General features: G+C 45.8%; 1 protein-coding gene across 1 annotated transcript in view; it reads left to right on the forward strand.

Annotated features, from left to right (window-relative positions):
- Positions 1 to 21,111, forward strand: part of LOC309550688 (NACHT, LRR and PYD domains-containing protein 12-like) — a gene marked incomplete at its 3' end in the record, with an annotated part of 537,904 nt that overhangs the window by 338,221 nt on the left and 178,572 nt on the right. The window contains exon 6 of the mRNA XM_082251023.1: positions 13,521 to 13,685. Coding sequence (XP_082107149.1) covers positions 13,521 to 13,685 — 165 coding nt within the window. The remainder of the gene's footprint in view (positions 1 to 13,520; positions 13,686 to 21,111) is intronic.

The raw sequence follows: 21,111 nt of genomic DNA on the forward strand, positions 1-21,111 counted from the left end.
ATAGAATATGTTAGGAATATTAGCCTGCAGCCTCCCTAAACTATAGTCCAAGGACTATATGATAAATAGAAAAGGAGGGTAGGGGAATGGCGCTGCCTAGTGAGGAAAATTATAAGGTGCTAATAAAGTGCTGATATGCTAAATGAAATATAATGCACTATAGAAGAGGAAAAAAGAGGGATGGCACTACCTGGTGGCAAGTGGAGCGCGATGCGGTCCGAGCCTCGCTATCGATACCGGAAGTGATGCGACACGCTGTACGCGTTTCGTAGCAATACGTCTTCAGCAGCCACTGAAGACGTATGAAGACGTATTGCTATGAAACGCGTACAGCGTGTCGCATCACTTCTGGTATCGATAGCTAGGCTCGGACCGCATCGCGCTCAAGTCGTATTGTAACTCGCCTGTATTTACCTCTAATATTGTGAGTACCTCTCTTATTTTGCACTTATCAATAAACCCCGTAAAACGGTATTATACTATGTGCCTTTTTATTACTTTGGAACCCCTGTCCCATTGGCATGAGTGATACCCCGCAGAACTGGGAACCCCTACTGTCTACTGCCTACGGTTAGGATCCTAGCAGACCCCAGCCACTTCCCCCGGGAATCCTCCTTAACACGGGACCCACCAGGGACCACCTAAGACGTCCAAACTAAGGACCCGCAGACGCAGAGGATACCAGGAGCCACTCATTGGATTACTACATATACCCGCTCTATACCCCTGTGTGGGGTGGGTATTTTTGGTGATTGTGTTATTCACACACGAAGATTGTCACCGGCTGTTAATAACGGACTTTTCCAATCACCTTATATCTATATTATCACCTCACTTTTATATTATAGATTATATGGTCCTATTTGGACACTCTGATCACTGTTTATTTACCTTATTTATTTGTCACTAGCACCCGTGCACAGCACTTTAATTTAGTGGGATTTTAATATTGCATAATTCTATATATTTTTTGGATTCATTCAATCATTGTGTGAGTTTATGTCTTTGATTATCAATTTTTGTGGTCACTAATGCACACACCACTTTGAGTTACTGGCACCTATCTTATTTATACCCAAAGTATATATTTTACATTTTATATTTTTCATTTTTACACTTTCTCCACTAGTCACACCACCTAGTGGGTCCATTTGCACACGTCACTTTATATATGCACATCAGAATTTTGTGACACCAAATGCCAGTTTGATTTTTTATTTATATTTTTTTGTTTATGTCATTTACTTGACCCACAGTGTTTTCTTCTACATTCTATTTACTGAGCATCATATTTGCTTTAGCACTTTATACCACTTTCTTGCCACCAGGTAGTGCCATCCCTCTTTTTTCCTCTTCTATAGTGCATTATATTTCATTTAGCATATCGCCGCATGTGTCTGCACCCTAAAGTGACATTAGGAGAGGGACCCCAAAAAACCCCACACAGCGCTGCTGTGAGAGAAATAAAAAAACTCCGCAGGGACCGGGACCAGGGAGCCCAAAACGCACAGACACAGGGGACACCACAGACACACAGGACTGCCGTCCCCAGACAGAGGCCCCACATAGAATGTACTTACCTGTACCCGATGATGTGGGGTGCCTCATATCAAGCGGGAAACCGCCCACCTTCAGATGGCAGGGGAGTGCCGCCAGCCAAAAATGCAGGACACTATTAGTGCACGGACGAACCTATGCTGTGTCCAGTAAGGGAGCCACCTCACATGGATGCATCCCAGATGGACAGGGATGGGTCGTTTGTGAGGCCAGGGTGAACACATAGCCTGCAAAACGCTCAATGGCAGGCTGGGGTTCCATCTGACCCTCTGTCCTGGAGAACCAGGACGGTCAGTCCGATTCCCAGCTCCGTAGACGCCGTCTTCATCCGAAGATCCACTAACTAGTGCTGATAAAATAAACAGCTAGCAATGTAAAGAAAAAATGACATCTTTTGAAAATAAATCATAAGAGAAAAAGAGAAAAGGCTGAGACTGTAGCCTCAGCACAGGAAAGCCTATCCACTCCTGAAGCTAGGCAGAAGACAAACTGAGTTGGGATGGCTATTGCAGGGGGGAATTGGACTAGGACAGCCCCCATGGGTGTGACTATGTAAATTTATTGTTCTTTTACAAGTCTTATGCCTAGAAACTCCTGTGGAGATTAAGTCAATACCCCATAAGTGAAGACTGTATGAGTGGGCGGCGACTGTCGGAGGACGTAAGAGAAACTGAATTTTTGTAAAATATTACCATAAAATTCCTTTCTCTGAGTCCTCAGACAGTCACCGCCCACTCATACAGTGTTCACCAATGGGGTATTAACTTCCTCTCCTTAGGAGTAGCTAGGCAAAAGACTTGTTAAAACAAAAGCATTTACATAGACACACCAATGGGGGCTGTCCCACTGGTCCAATACTCCCCCTGCAATGGTGTGCACCGATGACCAAGTCGCAGCCTTGCACACCTGGACCACCGAGGCCTGATGCCGGAGGGCTCAGGACGTACTCACCGACCTGGTCGAGCGTGCCTTGACAGGGAAGGGCGGAACCCGTTCCTTCAACAAATAGGCCTGAACAATTGTCTGTCTGATCCATTTTGAAATGGTCGCCACAGACGCGGCCAAACCCTTCCGAGGTCCCTCAGGAAGGACAAAGAGAGAATCTGATTTACGAAAGGATTCAGTCGATGACCGATAAACCCTGATCACCCTGACAACATCCAAGGAATGCAAGGCAATCTTTTTAGGATGCTTAGGATTCGCACAAAGCAAAGGTAAAACAATGTCCTCATTAAGGTGAAAATCAGAAACCACCTTTGGAAGAAAGGACGGGTTAGGTCGCAAGACCGCCTTATCCCTATGAACCACCAGGTAAGGGGAGCGGCAAGACAACGCCGCCAGTTCCGACACTCTGCGAGCCAAAGTGATCGCCACCAGAAAGGCAACCTTTTGAGAAAGCAGAGGTAACGAGATCTCCCTGATGTTTTCAAACGGAAGATGTTGTAACATGGACAGAACCAAGTTCAAGTCCCATGGAGGTAAGGGCTCCTAGGAGGGGCCAAGTGACGCACCCCATGAATGAAGGTGCGAATCAAGGAATTAGACGCCACAGGGCGTTGAAAAAGAATAGCCAGAGCAGATACCTGGCCCTTAATCGCGGCCAAGGCAAGGCGCTGGTCCACACCAGACGGAGGCTCGGCGGCCAGGTGAATGATGTCCGCATACCAGGACCGGCGTGGCCAGTCTGGCGCCACCAGAATCACCAGATTTGGTTCCGTGGCCAACCTGCAAAGGAACCTGGACAACAACTGAATCGGAGGAAAGGCATATATCAGATGATACTGATGCCAAGGCACCACCAGCGCGTCCGAGGCATCTGCCAGTGGATCGCGCGTTCTTGCCACAAACCTTTCCACATTGTTGTTTAGCCGAGACGCGAACAGATCCACATCCGGGGATCCCCACTTCGCACACAGCATTTGAAATACCTCCGGGTGCAGGGACCATTCCCCCTGGTCCAGAGTCTGGCGGCTCAGGTAATCGGCCTGCCAATTCTCCACACCCGGAATGTGAACTGCCGAGATCGCCAGGACTTGAGTCTCGGCACCCAAGACAGAATCCTGGTCACTTCCTGGGCTGCCCGGGCACTCCTGGTGCCCCCTTGGTGATTGATGTATGCCACTGCAGTGGCATTGTGCGTCTGTACCCGTACAGGACGGCCCTGAAGATGATCCGACCAGTGGAGCAGGCATAGCCTGATCGCTCTCAACTCCAATATGTTTATCGGAAGGGAGGATTCCTCCTCCGGCCAAGTGCCCTGGGCAGACAGGTTGCCCAGGATGCCACCCCAGCCCGACAGGCTGGCGTCTATGGTGATCACCGTCCACAGTTAAGGCCGGAAGGATTTTCCTGCCGATACCGCCGGGGACTGAAGCCACCACAAGAGATCCATTCTTGTTTGGCGACTCAGAGACACTCTCAGGTCCAAGGACTGAGGTAGTCTGTCCCACCTGGTCAGGATCTCTGCTTGGAGAGACCGCGTGTGAAACTGTGCAAATTGTATCGCCTCGAAGGCTGACACCATCAACCCCAAGGACCTCATACAGGTCCTGAGTGACGAGGATCCGTTGTCCCTGAGGGACCTGACCTCGTTCTGCAGGGTCTGGAGTTTGTCCTCCGGCAGGAACACCTTTGCTTGAGCAGAGTCCAGAACCATTCCCAAATATGGGAGACGAACCGATGGAGACAAGGTCGACTTCTGAACATTGATTGTCCGTCCGAACTCCTGGAGAGTCTGGACCGTCGTGGACAGATCGCACAGCAGGCCCTGACTGGTACTCAATCTCAACAGGAGATCGTCCAGATAACCCAAGACCGCAATGCCCTGTGCCTGCAACAGGCCCAGAACAGGTGCCAACACTTTGGTAAAGACCCTTGGAGCCGAAACGAGACCGAAAGGTAATGCCACAAACTGATATTGATCCTCCGCGATAGCGAATCGGAGGTACCTCTGATGACCCTCGCAAATAGGGACATGAAGATACGCAGCCTTCAGATCGATAGAGGCCAGGAATTCTCCCGGACTCAGGGAGGCCACCACCGAGCGGAGCGATTCCATGCGGAACTGTCGAACACGCACAAATCGGTTCAGAGCTTTTAAGTCCAGAATCGGACGCACCTTGCCCTCCTTTCTGGGCACAGTGAACAGATTCCAATAAAACCCCCGAAATCTGTCCCGATGTGGCACTGGGACGATCACCCCTTGGGCGAGCAGATCTTGCACCGCTCGATGAAGATCCTGCAACCAATCTGGGGTCAAATGAAGATTTGAGGGAAAGAATCTGTCCGCCGGTCGCGAAAGGAATTCGATCTTGTACCCTGATCGAATGATTTCCTGAACCCACCTGTCCGGAATTCGGAGCAGCCAAGGTTGGAGGAAACCGTGCAGACGTCCCCCCACCCCTGAAACAGATGAGGGCGCCCCTTCAGGCAGAGGCGGACTGAGCTGCCGCACCCGCTTGGCCGGATTTTTGTTTGCCGGCCCAGGCTTTTCTCTGGCCACCCTGGCCTTTGAAGGGTTTCCCCTTGTACTGTGCCTTGAATGCACGAAAGGAACCCTGATTAGGCTTAAAGGCGGGACCCCGCTTGCCCCGGAAAAACTTGCCCTTTGGGTTCTGGGGCAGCAGAGTGCTCTTGCCCCCAGTGACCCCTTTAACCAATTCATCCAGGGATTCCCCAAAAAGGCGAGACCCCGCATAGGGAATGTCAGCTACCGTCTTTCTGGATTTCTGGTCAGCCGACCAGCTTTTCAATCATATCAGCCGACGGTTAAGCACCGCGACACTGGACAGGCGCGCAGCCAAAGGGGCCTCATATAAGGCTGCATCGCACAAATACATGACCCCTTGATAAATCTGGTCCACCATCTCCACAGTAGTGGAGGGAGCAGAATCCGCTACGAGTGTGCGTCTGAGCACCTTGGTCCAATCTGCCATAGCCTGAGCCGCCATAACCGAGGCAAAAATAGGTTTGAGCATGGAACCCGTCACTACATAGGAGTGGCGGGCAAGTGATTCCAGCCTCCTATCCGTAGGATCCCTAAATACCGGAGAATCCTTGTTTAATCTGGCTACAGTGTGATCCACTTAGGGAACCACACACCAGGGTGAAACCGTAGTAGACGCAAAAGGATAAAGAAGTTGAAACCTTTTTGGCACCGTGAGAAAACAATAATCCCAACCCAGTGCTAGTGGCCATCAGCCCTGATCAGTATATATACAGAAAGAATCCCCATTGGTGTGGGACTGTGAATGCCACTAGACACTGTATATTGTAGTTAAAATATTAAATTTTATTGAATCAAAACATAAACAGAAATTCCAAACAAGACAAAATGTTACAAACACAACAGGGCATATAAAAATCGCATGCAATTGACAGACCATGTACCAGACCACATTGAAGACGCTCAGGTGCATATGGTGATCATAGAACCGGAAAAAAGACCCTACGCGTTTCGGGCATTAAATTAGCCCTCCCTCAGGGGTCAACCAGAGTTCCAGAAAAGCACCTATTATGCCTGCAAAGACTGAAAGCCTTTTAGTGGGTTGTACATTAAGTATACATACATATGCAAAAATTTAATACTTATATTATGATGCGTGCCTTATGATAGAAAACCTACCCTTGGCGTCTAGGCAACGGATTGGACTGGTCTGTCGATTAAAAACGGTAGGTCATACCGTGTGGAGGAATGCCCAAATTCCAATGAGCCCGTTAAAGGCAAAAATTGTAGGAGGAAAGAGAGAGTATAGTAGTTGCCCAGGAGGACCGCCAGGGCACCACGATGATCGGAATAATTGGCTCAGCAAAGACCACTCCAAAAGGAAGGCTCACTTATATAATGTAGAAGGTTGTAGATGAACCCAATTTGAATGAAAAAATGTGAAAGAGAAAAAAGGGGGAAGAAAGAAAAAAAGGGAAGGAAAAACATGTATCAAAACAGTGTTAGAATTATTGTGTTTGTATTGTAACATATATATGTTGTTTACCTGTTAGGTTTGAGGTGAGTATAATGACAGAGGGTCATATATTGTAAAGAAGGAATGGTAATTCCATATTGGGAGTATCTCAGCGTATAATTATCTGTAAAGGTGAAGGGATTCATTTAAATAGGGAGAGCTCATGTTCAGCTAGGTTAGATTATAGTACAGCTATCCATAGAAATGGAAGTTGAGCATGGAATGTGAGAACAAAGGGGGGGAGAAAGAACCTGAACACCAAAATGGGTGTATCAAGAAAAAATGAAAACAGAGTGAATTGCATAAAAAGTGATCCAAATAAAGTGCAGGATGATTAGAGTAAAAGTGTGCAAACACCTTAAGCAAAAGGTAAAGACGGTGATCATAGTGGACTATATACCAATATACTGTATAGAGTATATTACATATGCTTCAGGTGATCCATCCTATAGCATTATGACTTAATCACACAAAGTGTCAGTTTCTGCTAAAAATCCAGATTTGAGTCATATATATCTATGAAGTAAGTCAATTATTACAGTATATGGATATAGAATATGGTATTTAAATATTGCATACCAGTATATAGTATGAGTGTTGTGGGGAAACAAGGAATAATGTATGATAGAGTGAATCAGCCATAGAACACAGTTAGGTCCAGGATGGACTTCCGTGGAGCTAATGTGGCGTGAAATAAGGGGTGAAAGCGTGTACATGCAAAGAATAATAGGGGGCAGGGGAGGACTGGGCCAGGCGGCAGGGGGGCAAATGCCCCCTGGGCCACTCTGATGTCCTGTAAAAAGGCTGCACCGCTTCTGCCACAGACATGCCTAAAGGATTCCTGGTGAAGAGAAATAAAAAGACTGTGCCACTGACCTACTGAGTGTGGGATGAAGACAAGGAAAGAGCTCAGGCCTCCCCCTCAGCATGGATGGTGTAAACTGTGTCTGAGCAGAGGCCAGTTCCATGCACCACCTGAGACTCTCCTCCCCTGGCAAGCCCCAACCGAGTTGCCTCAGCTCCCCCAACCGCCCCCTGCTGACCAGGTTAGGAACCCGGATTCAGCCGGTGAGTAGAGAGTACCTGGAGCAGGGCTTCAGCTTGGATTGGGGGTCAGGAGGAGGACGGGAAGAGGGAGGATGGGCCCGAGTCGCTGCACCATGGGCCTCCAGTTTCTACTTGCCCCCTGGGCTGTAAGTTGCCAGTCTGCCCCTGATAGGGGGTCCCAAGTGTATATCCCGGAGAGAGGCATACAGGAGCGGGTACAGAGAGAACATCATCACCGAAAGATTCCCCCATAAAAAAGCCAGAAGTACATTACCTGTATACAATGGTCCGGGAGCTTGGCATCCTCTGTGTATGGGTGCCAAGCCAGACTGAATAAGAGCAGACACAAGACGCCAGCGCCTGCGCACTGGGGCCGTGTCACGGGACTGGTATCGCCAGAGAGCCAATCCGATCACCCGCTTGAGGAGCGCAGGCTCCGCCCATCCCGGAAGGAGAGGCCGAGTCCACGCTCCACGGGCGCCGACGTGGGAAACCAGCCACAACGGAAGAGAGCTGGTGTTGGAGGGAAGCCGCACAAGACAGCGCCCCCCACCCGCGCCGGGGGAGACCTGCAGCCAACACAAGGCAACATAAACAGCAGAACAAGCCGAGGAAAAGAAATAGGAAAGATGAAATATGTAAAAAAAGAAAGGAAAGAGGAAAGAAGAGGGGAAAGGGAAAAGGAAAGAGGAAAAAGAAAAAGGGAAGAAAAGGGAAAGAGAAATAAGAACAAGACAAGATGGTACAGGGCAAAAAAAGAGGTTCATAGGTAGGAGTATGAAGTATATATCGCCCAATCTACACCGATATGATGTTAAGGAGATATACGGCCAAAAAAGGAAGGAGAGGAACCCCCTCATATAGATAAGTAGTGTGTTTAAACTGGATCTAAATCCAACGAAGAGAGTGCCCACCATGATGGGCTGATACAGATCTATCACATGCATACAATGTACAAAGCAGTATGTTACACAGGTTTCTGACAGTATAAACATTGACATTTAATATCATATTGTATGCAGTGTGCATGTCAATACAATTCAACCAATCTCCTGCACATATCACATATACTACATCTCCATAAAGTATGTGTTATAGAATTGATGTACCTACATGTACAGAATACACAGGATATTGTAATTATACCCAGAAGATAATTACTGTTTGCCAATGTCCCTGTTGAAATGTCTCCAAGTGATGTCAGAGAGAATATCTATAAGAGGATAGATCTAGGGACCAGTTTTCGATTCATTTTCAAATAGGTAAAGTCAGATATAGGGCAAGGGGACGTCATCTCCCCCATCAATACTACTTTCAAAATGCAATGTAACATAGTGTGTGTCACTGGTTCAGTGACAACAACTGAATGGTTCTCAGAAAAATTGTATCTGCGATGTATAGATTTTAGATGTTGAAACATCCCAAAGCTATGCATATGTATTGAATGGTTCCCAAGAAAATTATATCTAAGATATATAAATTTTAGATGTTACAACATCTGGAGAATCAAGATCGTCATAACATATATTTGGCCTAGCTTATACATATAGCAGAACCTTTTAAGAGGTTACTGGCCGTATTTATTATTCATAGCGTAGCTCTAAGGTTATACACTGTATTTGAGAGATTACAGAATAAATAGAGGATCTATTGTTCCCAGCCTCCTGAGGAAAAGCCCTCGAGGAAGGGCTTAAAGCTTACTATATCGTTTAGTCCCGGAGCTATAGTGGCATTAAGTTCCAGGATCCAGCGTGTTTCTCTCTGTAAAAGGGTCTTGTTTCAGTCCCCTCCACGGGGACTATGGTGGACCCTGTCCAGAGCTAGAAACTTTGGTGTCGGGGAATGCCTAAATGTATATCGCGGACATACCTGCCAAGGGGTAAGACAGGATCACGTTTCTGCATGCTAATCACATGCCGGTATATACGCTTGTGAAATGGTAGTTTGGTTTTCCCTACGTAGTAGGACCCGCAGGGACAGGATAGCAAGTACCCCACCCCTGCTGTCCTACAATTTACAAAATGGTGTGGCTTAAACATTTTGCCATTGGGAAGGCGTATGTTTTTTTCCGTGTTGATATATTGACATTGATTACATCCCCCGCATGTAAAGGTCCCAAATCTTTTGCAGGGGTCATTGCGATATTTGCCGACAAATTGGCTGCGTGTAAGGTGATCCCTTAAAGCTTTTGTTCTTTGATATGTGATAGCTGTTTTTTTTGTAATGTGAGGACTGATGTTTGGGTCAAAACTCAATAAATGCCAATATTTATTAATAGCTTTATATATTTGTTGATGTTGTTCCGAATATTGAATAATACGGGGGAGATGAGCATCATCCCTTGCAGATCTGACTTTTTTGTTGTCTTCTACTAAATCTTGTAGAAACGGATCGCGATCAATTGATCGTCCAAACTACACCCATATTTCGGAAGAAGTCTGACATGTTCCCGTCCTTGAATCTAAACCCAAACTTAGCAGCATTTATCACCCTAACTACACAGGAAATTAACAAAATAAAATTTTCCACCGGTGTAGATTGGGCGATATATACTTCATACTGCTACCTATGAACCTCTTTTTTTGCCCTGTACCATCTTGTCTTGTTCTTATTTCTCTTTCCCTTTTCTTCCCTTTTTCTTTTTCCTCTTTCCTTTTCCCTTTCCCCTCTTCTTTCCTCTTTCCTTTCTTTTTTTTACATATTTCATCTCTCCTATTTCTTTTCCTCGGCTTGTTCTGCTGTTTATGTTGCCTTGTGTTGGCTGCAGGTCTCCCCCGGCGCGGGTGGGGGGCGCTGTTTTGTGCGGCTTCCCTCCAACACCAGCTCTCTTCTGTTGTGGCTGGTTTCCCGCGTCGGCGCCCGTGGAGCGCGGACTCGGCCTCTCCTTCCGGGATGGGCGGAGCCCGCGCTCCTCAAGCGGGTGATCGGATTGGCTCTGTGGCGATACCAGTCCCGTGACACGGCCCCAGTGCGCAGGCGCTGGCGTCTTGTGTCTGCTCTTATTCAGTCTGGCTTGGCACCCATACACAGAGGATGCCAAGCTCCAGGACCATTGTATACAGGTAATGTACTTCTGGCTTTTTTATGGGGGAATCTTTCCGTGATGATGTTCTCTCTGTACCCGCTCCTGTATGCCTCTCTCCGGGATATACACTTGGGACCCCCTATTATTCTTTGCATGTACACGCTTTCACCCCTTATTTCACGCCACATTAGCTCCACGGAAGTCCATCCTGGACCTAACTGTGTTCTATGGCTGATTCACTCTATCATACATTATTCCTTGTTTCCCCACAACACTCATACTATATACTGGTATGCAATATTTAAATACCATATTCTATATCCATATACTGTAATAATTGACTTACTTCATAGATATATATGACTCAAATCTGCATTTTTAGCAGAAACTGACACTTTGTGTGATTAAGTCATAATGCTATAGGATGGATCACCTGAAGCATATGTAATATACTCTATACAGTATATTGGTATATAGTCCACTATGATCACCGTCTTTACCTTTTGCTTAAGGTGTTTGCACACTTTTACTCTAATCATCCTGCACTTTATTTGGATCACTTTTTATGCAATTCACTCTGTTTTCATTTTTTCTTGATACACCCATTTTGGTGTTCAGGTTCTTTCTCCCCCCCCTTTGTTCTCACATTCCATGCTCAACTTCCATTTCTATGGATAGCTGTACTATAATCTAACCTAGCTGAACATGAGCTCTCCCTATTTAAATGAATCCCTTCACCTTTACAGATAATTATACGCTGAGATACTCCCAATATGGAATTACCATTCCTTCTTTACAATATATGACCCTCTGTCATTATACTCACCTCAAACCTAACAGGTAAACAACATATATATGTTACAATACAAACACAATAATTCTAACACTGTTTTGATACATGTTTTTCCTTCCCTTTTTTTCTTTCTTCCCCCTTTTTTCTCTTTCACATTTTTTCATTCAAATTGGGTTCATCTACAACCTTCTACATTATATAAGTGAGCCTTCCTTTTGGAGTGGTCTTTGCTGAGCCAATTATTCCGATCATCGTGGTGCCCTGGCGGTCCTCCTGGGCAACTACTATACTCTCTCATTCCTCCTACAATTTTTGCCTTTAACGGGCTCATTGAAATTTGGGCATTCCTCCACACGGTATGACCTACCGTTTTTAATCGACAGACCAGTCCAATCCGTTGCCTAGACGCCAAGGGTAGGTTTTCTATCATAAGGCACGCATCATAATATAAGTATTATAATTTTTGCATATGTATGTATACTTAATGTACAACCCACTAAAAGGCTTTCAATCTATGCAGGCATAATAGGTGCTTTTCTGGAACTCTGGTTGACCCCTGAGGGAGGGCTAATTTAATGCCCAAAACGCGTAGGGTCTTTTTTCCGGTTCTATGATCACCATATGCACCTGAGCGTCTTCAATGTGGTCTGGTACATGGTCTGTCAATTGCATGCGATTTTTATATGCCCTGTTGTGTTTGTAACATTTTGTCTTGTTTGGAATTTCTGTTTATGTTTTGATTCAATAAAATTTAATATTTTAACTACAATATACAGTGTCTAGTGGCATTCACAGTCCCACACCAATGGGGATTCTTTCTGTATATATTTTGGCACCATGAAGGTGTGTTTTAAATTGCGCCATTGCTCATCCACAGTGTGAAGAAACTCAGCGGGACAGGGAAAAGCCTGTGCCGTCTTGTGGGTCCTGTGTGTACCAAAAGATGACACAATGCCCGGAGGATTGGGCTCATCCTCTAAATGTAGTGTTTCTTTAATAGCATAGATCAGCGCGTCCATAGCTGCGCGTTCCTCTGGCGTCCCAGGGGGGAAATCATCCACCCCTGTAACCTCCGCCTCCCCCTCAGACTCTTGCGGGTCCTGAGAAGAGCGAGACTCTGAAAGGGGTACGCTACCTACAGCAACCATGTCACATTCAGAATCAGAAGAAAATGAAATTCTAGGCCTTTTTCTAGCAGCCCATTCAGTCATCAGCACATCCATTTTGGACACCAAATTTTCCACAACAGCAGCCAAATTAGTCAGAGTAGAGGATTCAGAAGAACTAGAATCCCCTACCAAAGCTGGAGGACAGACAAACAGGACTGCCGACCCCAGACAGAGGCCCCACACAGAGTGTACTTACTTGTACCCGATGGCGTGGGGTGCCTCATATCAAACGGTAAACCACCCACCCTAGATGGCAGGGGAGTGCCGTCAGCCAAAAATGCAGGACACCAGGAGTGCACGGGCGAACCGTGCATGTGTCCGGTGAGGTAGCCACCTCACAAGGCTGCATCCCTGAGGACTGGGATGGGTCATTTGTGAGGCCAGGGCAAACGCATAGCCTATTAAACGCTCAATGGCGGGCTGGGATTCCATCTGACCCTCTGTCCTGGAGAACCAGGACGGTCAGTCCGATTCCCAGCTCCGCAAACACCGTCTTCATCCGAAGATCCGACTAACTAGCGCTGATAAAAAAAAAAAAAAAAAAACGCTAGTAATGCAAAGAAAAAATGACATTTTTTGAACATAAAATCATAAAATAGAAGAAGAAGGCTGAGACTGTAGCCTCAGCACAGGGAAGCCTGACTACTCCTGAACTAGGCAGAAGACAAACTGAGTTGGGATGGCTATTGCAGGGGGGTATTGGACCAGTGGGATGGCCCCCATGGGTGTGTCTATGTAAATGCTTTTGTTTTAACAAGTCTTTTGCCTAGCTACTCCTAAGGAGAGGAAGTCAATACCCCATTGGTGAAGACTGTATGAGTGGGCGGCGACTGTCGGAGGACGTAAGAGAAAAAATGGTTCCTAGATTTCAAGCAAAAATGTGTCAAGCCCTGATGTAGAGAATAGTTCCATTAATTCCAGGGGAGAAATTCCTTTTCTTCTGGTAACATTCTTCTCTTCTTCTACAGATTGTTGGATAATCAGCTGACAGACAGTTCCTGCCCCCACCTGGCATCTGGAATAAGAAATAACCAGACACTGAGGACACTGATCCTGGGTGGGAACAATCTGGGGGGTCCTCATTTCAGGGATGTGATGGAAGCTCTGACAACAAGCCGGATAGAGGAATTACAGTGAGTATAACAGGACTGACTGAGACAATATTATTCTGGGACAGTTTTATATCTAAACCACATAAATAATATAGAAATATGAAAATGTCATCAAAATCCATCTTTAGGCTCCATAAATATCCAATCCTGGACTGTTCTGTCCAAACTCCATAAATCAAATAATAATAATGGAGAAATATTTCATCTCCTGTTTGTCTCTATATATCACCAATATCAGACACTTCTCTAAAGCTGGATAGAAAATAAAAATAAAAATGAAATTTCTGCACTAAAAAACGTGAAAAACTTTGCGTAAAATGTAATGAATGAAAATCATCGGCCAGCAGGAAGTCTGATATAGAAGTAGAAATAGTAGAATAGAATTCTATGCATAGAGCCCTACACGGGGGGCCGGATTTAAAGAAACTGCAGCTTCAAACATCTATGACGTGTTTCAGTTTCGCCGCGTTCAAATCAATTAACTGGCGCTGCGGCGAATTAGCTAGTGAAACAGCAATAATGAATTTCGCCGTCAGCGGTATTCACTTACGATCGCGGCTTCGCAAATTCGCAAACTTATGTCTTCGTGCTTATAGCAGTTTCACATAGCGATGTGGGCTAGTGGATTAGTGCACAAATCACGTCTGTAATTCATCTCCCTCTGCTGTAGGTTCGAGGCTTACCATCTCCACCTAACTTTTTTATTTTCTTTTTTTGTTTATATTGCTAAAATGTAACGGATTACATCATATATATTGCTAAATAATGTTACACTCAGAAGCGCTTGCAAGCTTACAGCATTTTAAGTGGTTTTATGATCTTGTCTGTGTGTCGAATCGATCTTATGATTGAAAGTACCAAAGGCAAGTGACCAAACCCCTACCCTACTTCAGGGCAAGATGAAACCTCACAATTTTACCATGGTCTTCTTCCCAGATTCCATACAATGTTTAGTACTTTAGCTATATGTGCTTTTTAGCCTTAACACACTCCTTTTTTTCCACCATACAGCTTTATTCTGCACAATAGCTAAGTGCTTTGCAACTTCACTGCAGTTAACAACGTCATGGGTTCAAATCACATCACTACACTTGGGATCTCTTTTCACTCTCATTTTTTTAACAGTTTTTTACACTATCTTGAATTTGGGGGGGAGGGGGGGTGTCCTACCCAAATTTCAAGCACATCAATGGAAACAACACAATTTTGATTTTATGAATGTGGTCCTAGTTTTCTCGAGATGCAATTCTTTACATATTTACCAGGGTATTCCGGGTGGCCATACCTGCAGCGGTGCTCCGCCGCCTGGGGGCCGCCGGCTGACGGACCTCTGGCTCCCTCTCCTCCGTCAGCTCCCAAGATTCATCCCGGGCAATGCACATGTTGTGCAACACGCAGCACGCCAGGATGATCTTGGAAGCCTTTGTAGGAGAGTACAGGAGTTCACCCCCAGGCCGGGCCAAGCAGAGAAACCGGGATTTGAGAAGACCTATGGTCAACTCGATGATACTCCGGCTTCTCCGCAAGGCCCTGTTGTAATTCATTTCTGCTCGGCCCTGGGGGTACCTGATTGGAGCCATCAGCCACGTCAGCTGCGGGTAACCAGCATCCCCTGAAAAATAAGAAAAATATACATTAGTTCTTCATATCATGTGACTTTAGATGACTCCTCAAAATGGGAGACAATTAGGCATTTTACTAAACAACCTGCTCGTCTATTTGCAAAAACTCATATGAAACATCTCAACTCTGTCTAACTGCCTAAATCACTAATACAAATGGGAAAAAGGACACACAAAGTGGTGTGTTTCTCTTGCAAGTTCCAACTTGGCCCCTATTTTGTTCCTATTACATTAGCCTAGGTATTACTTCTGGAATATATCTGCAACTAGAGTGAGGAAACCAATATTAACTCACTTATGCAAAGTACTTTGGGGATATGGCAATACCATTGAAATCATTTGTAGGTTTTCTTTGGGTGGCTAGAGGACACCATTTACACATTGGTTAACCACCTTCATTGGACTCAAAGACAACTTTGCAAATCTTTCTTTTGTGAGCTGCTAAGCTGCTGATCTGGTTGTGTGTGAACAGCCTGCCAACTCCTAACACATCCATTTTAGGTAGGCTTTGCTTAAATCAGGGTGTACACCTATGTATTGTAATAATAAGTCGCGCTATGATATGATCAATGGAGATGTAAAGTCCATACAGTCCAAACATAAAGTAAAGATGTAATCCGGAACCAGGAACCCCAAAGGGTATAAGCTTACCAGATTGAGGTAAGGTAAAGGCGGTTTCCTTGGATAAACTTGTCACCTTGATAGTAGATCCAGGTCCACGTGAACAGTTAGCTCAATGGTCACAGGATCATGGAAGTAAAGGTAAAAGCGCAATAGCGTAAAACCTTACAAACTAATTTGATTAAACACCCCAGTGTTCGTGAAAAATGAATACTATTGTGTAAAAGAATAAACCTCCACCAATAAAATTGATCACTGATGACAGTGAATAAAAAACATGCAAAAATTGAGATAATGATGGGTACCCCTTACCAAAGGTGATAGAGGTATAAACCAAATATAAAACGTGTTATAGCTGAAGTCGCCTCTTACCGGACAACTTTAAACGGAAGGCAAAAAAGTGTGAGATTTGCGTGTTGAACCACCACCTTTATGGCTAGATTCGCCTCTTACCATATGGAATAAGGATTATAGCAAAACGTGCAGATCACAATTCAGTGTGAACCCGGAGCCAATAATGAAATAAACCAATAGGGGTCGCCTCTTACCAGATACAGGTAATGTTAAGCCTGTATGGTGATCCAGCATCCAAGGACCCGACTCTCAAACTGGGGGGGTTCTGGTTTCCTCAAATGGCGGAGGTATTGTCAGTGTTCACCCACGTAAAGAAAAGAGAGGCTCCCATAGCGTAAAACCATTAAAAATTTATTCACAAAATAAAATCAAAAAACTTACAGCAAGACCAGGAATGAGGAGCAATGTTTGTCAGCCGCCGGCCGGACGGCTTCGCTCGCCCGCACTCTCCGGTCGCAATCCGATGACGTCAGTACGCCGTGACCCGACGACGTTTCGTCACAGATGACGTTTTCAAAGACGAAACGTCGTCGGGTCACGGCGTACTGACGTCATCGGATTGCGACCGGAGAGTGCGGGCGAGCGAAGCCGTCCGGCCGGCGGCTGACAAACATTGCTCCTCATTCCTGGTCTTGCTGTAAGTTTTTTGATTTTATTTTGTGAATAAATTTTTAATGGTTTTACGCTATGGGAGCCTCTCTTTTCTTTACGTGGGTGAACACTGACAATACCTCCGCCATTTGAGGAAACCAGCACCCCAGTTTGAGAGTCGGGTCCTTGGATGCTGGATCACCATACAGGCTTAACATTACCTGTATCTGGTAAGAGGCGACCCCTATTGGTTTATTTCATTATTGGCTCCGGGTTCACACTGAATTGTGATCTGCACGTTTTGCTATAATCCTTATTCCATATGGTAAGAGGCGAATCTAGCCATAAAGGTGGTGGTTCAACACGCAAATCTCACACTTTTTTGCCTTCCGTTTAAAGTTGTCCGGTAAGAGGCGACTTCAGCTATAACACGTTTTATATTTGGTTTATACCTCTATCACCTTTGGTAAGGGGTACCCATCATTATCTCAATTTTTGCATGTTTTTTATTCACTGTCATCAGTGATCAATTTTATTGGTGGAGGTTTATTCTTTTACACAATAGTATTCATTTTTCACGAACACTGGGGTGTTTAATCAAATTAGTTTGTAAGGTTTTACGCTATTGCGCTTTTACCTTTACTTCCATGATCCTGTGACCATTGAGCTAACTGTTCACGTGGACCTGGATCTACTATCAAGGTGACAAGTTTATCCAAGGAAACCGCCTTTACCTTACCTCAATCTGGTAAGCTTATACCCTTTGGGGTTCCTGGTTCCGGATTACATCTTTACTTTATGTTTGGACTGTATGGACTTTACATCTCCATTGATCATATCATAGCGCGACTTATTATTACAATATTCTACAGGGTGTGGTCACACTAGAAGTTGCTGCTGTTTCACTGTACTTTTCCTTTAGCGCGGTTAACATCTTTACTTTACTGTACACCTATGTAGCTTATTCCTATGTCTATGTAATCTTACAGTTTATGTTGTTAAGACAAAATACTTTACCAATAAGCCACCCTTGGGGCATTTGGCCACTTTCAAACGCCTCGTACAGAGTACTGGTTCTTAACATACTGGAATCATGGCACGACCCTGGGTGACCAGTGTTGACACTCATGATGCGCTGTTTGGCGTCACAAACTAATTGGACGTTCACGGAGTGGTACTGCTTGCGGTTCCGGTACTCAATTTCGTGGCTCCTTGGTGGCCTAATGGCTATGTGGGTGCCATCGATTGCCCCTAGTATTTGCGGCATGTGTGCCCGCAGGTAGAAACCCAACTTGACTTCATTCCACTTATTTTCATTCTGTGGCCAGTGGATAAAATTGGGCACTATATCGACTAGGGCATTAATGACCAACATGAACACCCTTGAAACTGTGGGCTGGCTAATGCCCATGATACTTCCCGAAGTGGCTTGGAAGCTGCCACGCCCTAAAATATACAAAGTGGCCAGCAATCTGGCCATGCCGGGCACCGCATGGCCGCGCTGTGTGTCCGGGTCAATTTTGTCTGCTATGAGCTGGTAGAGGTGGAGAATAGTTCCTCGCTCAAGCCGGAATTTCCTCCTGACATCAGAATCCCGCAGCTTGTCCAAATAGATCCTTGGAGCAAAAATGCGTGGCTGGCGAGGTAAGGGCACACGGACTGGAGGTGCTGCTGCTGGAGGTGCTGCTGCTGCTGCTGCTGCAGCTTCCCCACCTTCTGCTGCCTCCTGTGCTAGGGCCTCCTCAAACAAGGCACCGATGAATGCCAACATTGCACCATCTAATGCGTCTGGGATATCGTCCTCCATTTTGAACGCGCAAATTTGCGAATGCGCAGATATATATAGAAACGGCCGCTAATTATCACACCTGTGAGCCAGCTATAAAAGGAGCACATGGCCAATATGGCTGCTGGATGTTATAGATCGATGTTTCTTATGTGCTAGCAAGACCCTGTGACCCACAACCTACATTATCTGGAGGTAAGACAATTGTATCTCTCTCTCCCAAAAGAAAAGGAAGGAGAGAATTTGTACTTATCTTGGGTGTGCTTAAGTTGTCTATGGTGAATCCCCTCCAACCCACAATAGCTTGGGAACCCCTCAAGTGTCTTTTAATCATTGGCAGTTGGCCCCATGTGCATGTGGTTTTGACATGTGTTTTCTCATGTTTGTTAAAGGTGTGCAGTCTAGATTTGGCATCTAAACCTGCCCCCTTACCTTCCCAGCTTCCAAAGACACCATTTTTGCTTTCCTGATAACTGTAATTTATTATGTGCACATATGTAGGTCATGCGATTTCTCATGTATGTTTAATGTTTGCAGCCTCCTTTTGCCTATAAAGGATTACACCACCCCCCCCCCTCCACCAAGTCTGTTTGTGCCATTAGGTAAGTGTTTGGAGGGCCTCGTGTGATTTGTACCCATATGCGTTTTCTTATGTGGTTTTTTTCCATTTCTTTGCAGCCTCTTCTGCTTTTTTGACACCACCACCACCACCACCACCACCACCACCACCGTGTTTGTGCCATTAGGTAAGTGTTTGGAGGGCCTCGTGTGATTTGTACCCATATGCGTTTTCTTATGTTTTTTTTTCCATTTCTTTGCAGCCTCTTCTGCTTTTTTGACACCACCACCACCACCACCACCACCGTGTTTGTGCCATTAGGTAAGTGTTTGGAGGGCCTCGTGTGATTTGTACCCATATGCGTTTTCTTATGTGTTTTTTTCCATTTCTTTGCAGCCTCTTCTGCTCTTTGCCCACTACCACCACCACCACCACCAAGTCTGTTTGTGCCATTAGGTAAGTGTGTTCTGTAACTGTTCACTAATTATACTGTATATGAAGAGCAATCTGCAAATCATGTTTTTTTCTGTTTTATCTTTTGTCATTTCAGATTTAGGAGTTTGGGGCTCTTTGCTGCTGCTGGACAGCCAGATTCTCTGCCCACCTCGTGCTCCCATGGCCCCACCCACTGGAAGGCTGAGGAGAAGGGGCAGGGTGGCCAGGGGGGGCAGGGTGGCCAGGGTGGCCAGGGGGGCAGGGTGGCCAGGGGGGGCAGGGTGGGCAGATCGTCTGGCTCTGGTGTGAGGGAGGCTCCAGCTGTATCCATGAGGGAGTCCACCATCCCCATCCCGGAGGAGGAAGCCGGGGGAGGTGGTAACACACCAAGTGGACAAGCTGGCTCTTCTGACAGTAGTCCTGGAGAGGGTCCGTCCACCAGAGTCAGCTTGTCCACATTATCCCGGCTTCCCCGTTTCACCCACAATCAGTGCTGTGCCCTGGTCCACGCCTATATGGCCAGATATCAGGCGATACATGGGACCAGGGCCGCGGCTTACTCAGTAACAGAGAAGAACAGATTGTGGGATGAAATCCGGGATGCTGTAAATGCACTGGGTGAAGCACCTCGCCACCGTGACAGTGTGCGGAAGAAGGTCAACGACATCTGTGGGTCCGTTCGGAAGAAGCTAATTGCATGGTCTGCGGAGGGTCTTTATGACCGACAAGGTCGGCTGGATGAACGTGCACGAAGTTCTCTCTGGGATTATCAATTACCTTTCTTGAACATCATAGGACCCGATACCATCTTTCCCAGAGAGGACTTAGATTCGGATGCTTTGCACCGAGGTAGGATATTATCTTGGATGTCAATTGTGTGAGTTGTTTTGAAAAGATTAACTACTATCCTATGTGTGACATGAATAGAATTTGATACTTGCCCTTCCAATTGTCCTTTTTTTGTTTTCCCCAACCTGCAATTTGTTCATCTGTAGCACGGATCTCAGCCCCTCCACAGCCCATGCAGCTTGGCGAACCAGACGGACTCACAGGTGTTGACATCAGTGCTGACCCTCCTCCTGGTAGGTCCAATATCATACTGTGCCAAACAATGTAGATGTTTTTTTTTTTTTGCCAAGATAGCTCATATTGCTATGTCCTTTACAGAAGATCCGCAGCAGGGAACACACCCAGTGCAGCAAGGCCTGGAGGAAGGTGTTGGTATGTCTAGCCAAATAATGTTTTTTGGAATCTTATTAACCCCATTAACACACATGTTTTTTCTTATGAAAGAGTGTTGCCTTTTAGATGTTTACCCTGCAAAACACAGTTGACAGCATTAATGGGTGCCGTCATTAGTAGGCAGACCAAGCCTTCTTAACCTTTGGGAGGGTTTAGCAAGTGTCCTATGAGCCCAGGAAAGCACTTTTGAATGTTTGGCCTCAATGCTTCATTCCTGAAGCTAGGAGGGCAATCTGG

This window comes from Pelophylax lessonae (assembly GCF_965119305.1).
Source record: "Pelophylax lessonae genome assembly, chromosome: 3".
NCBI lineage: Eukaryota > Metazoa > Chordata > Amphibia > Anura > Ranidae > Pelophylax > Pelophylax lessonae.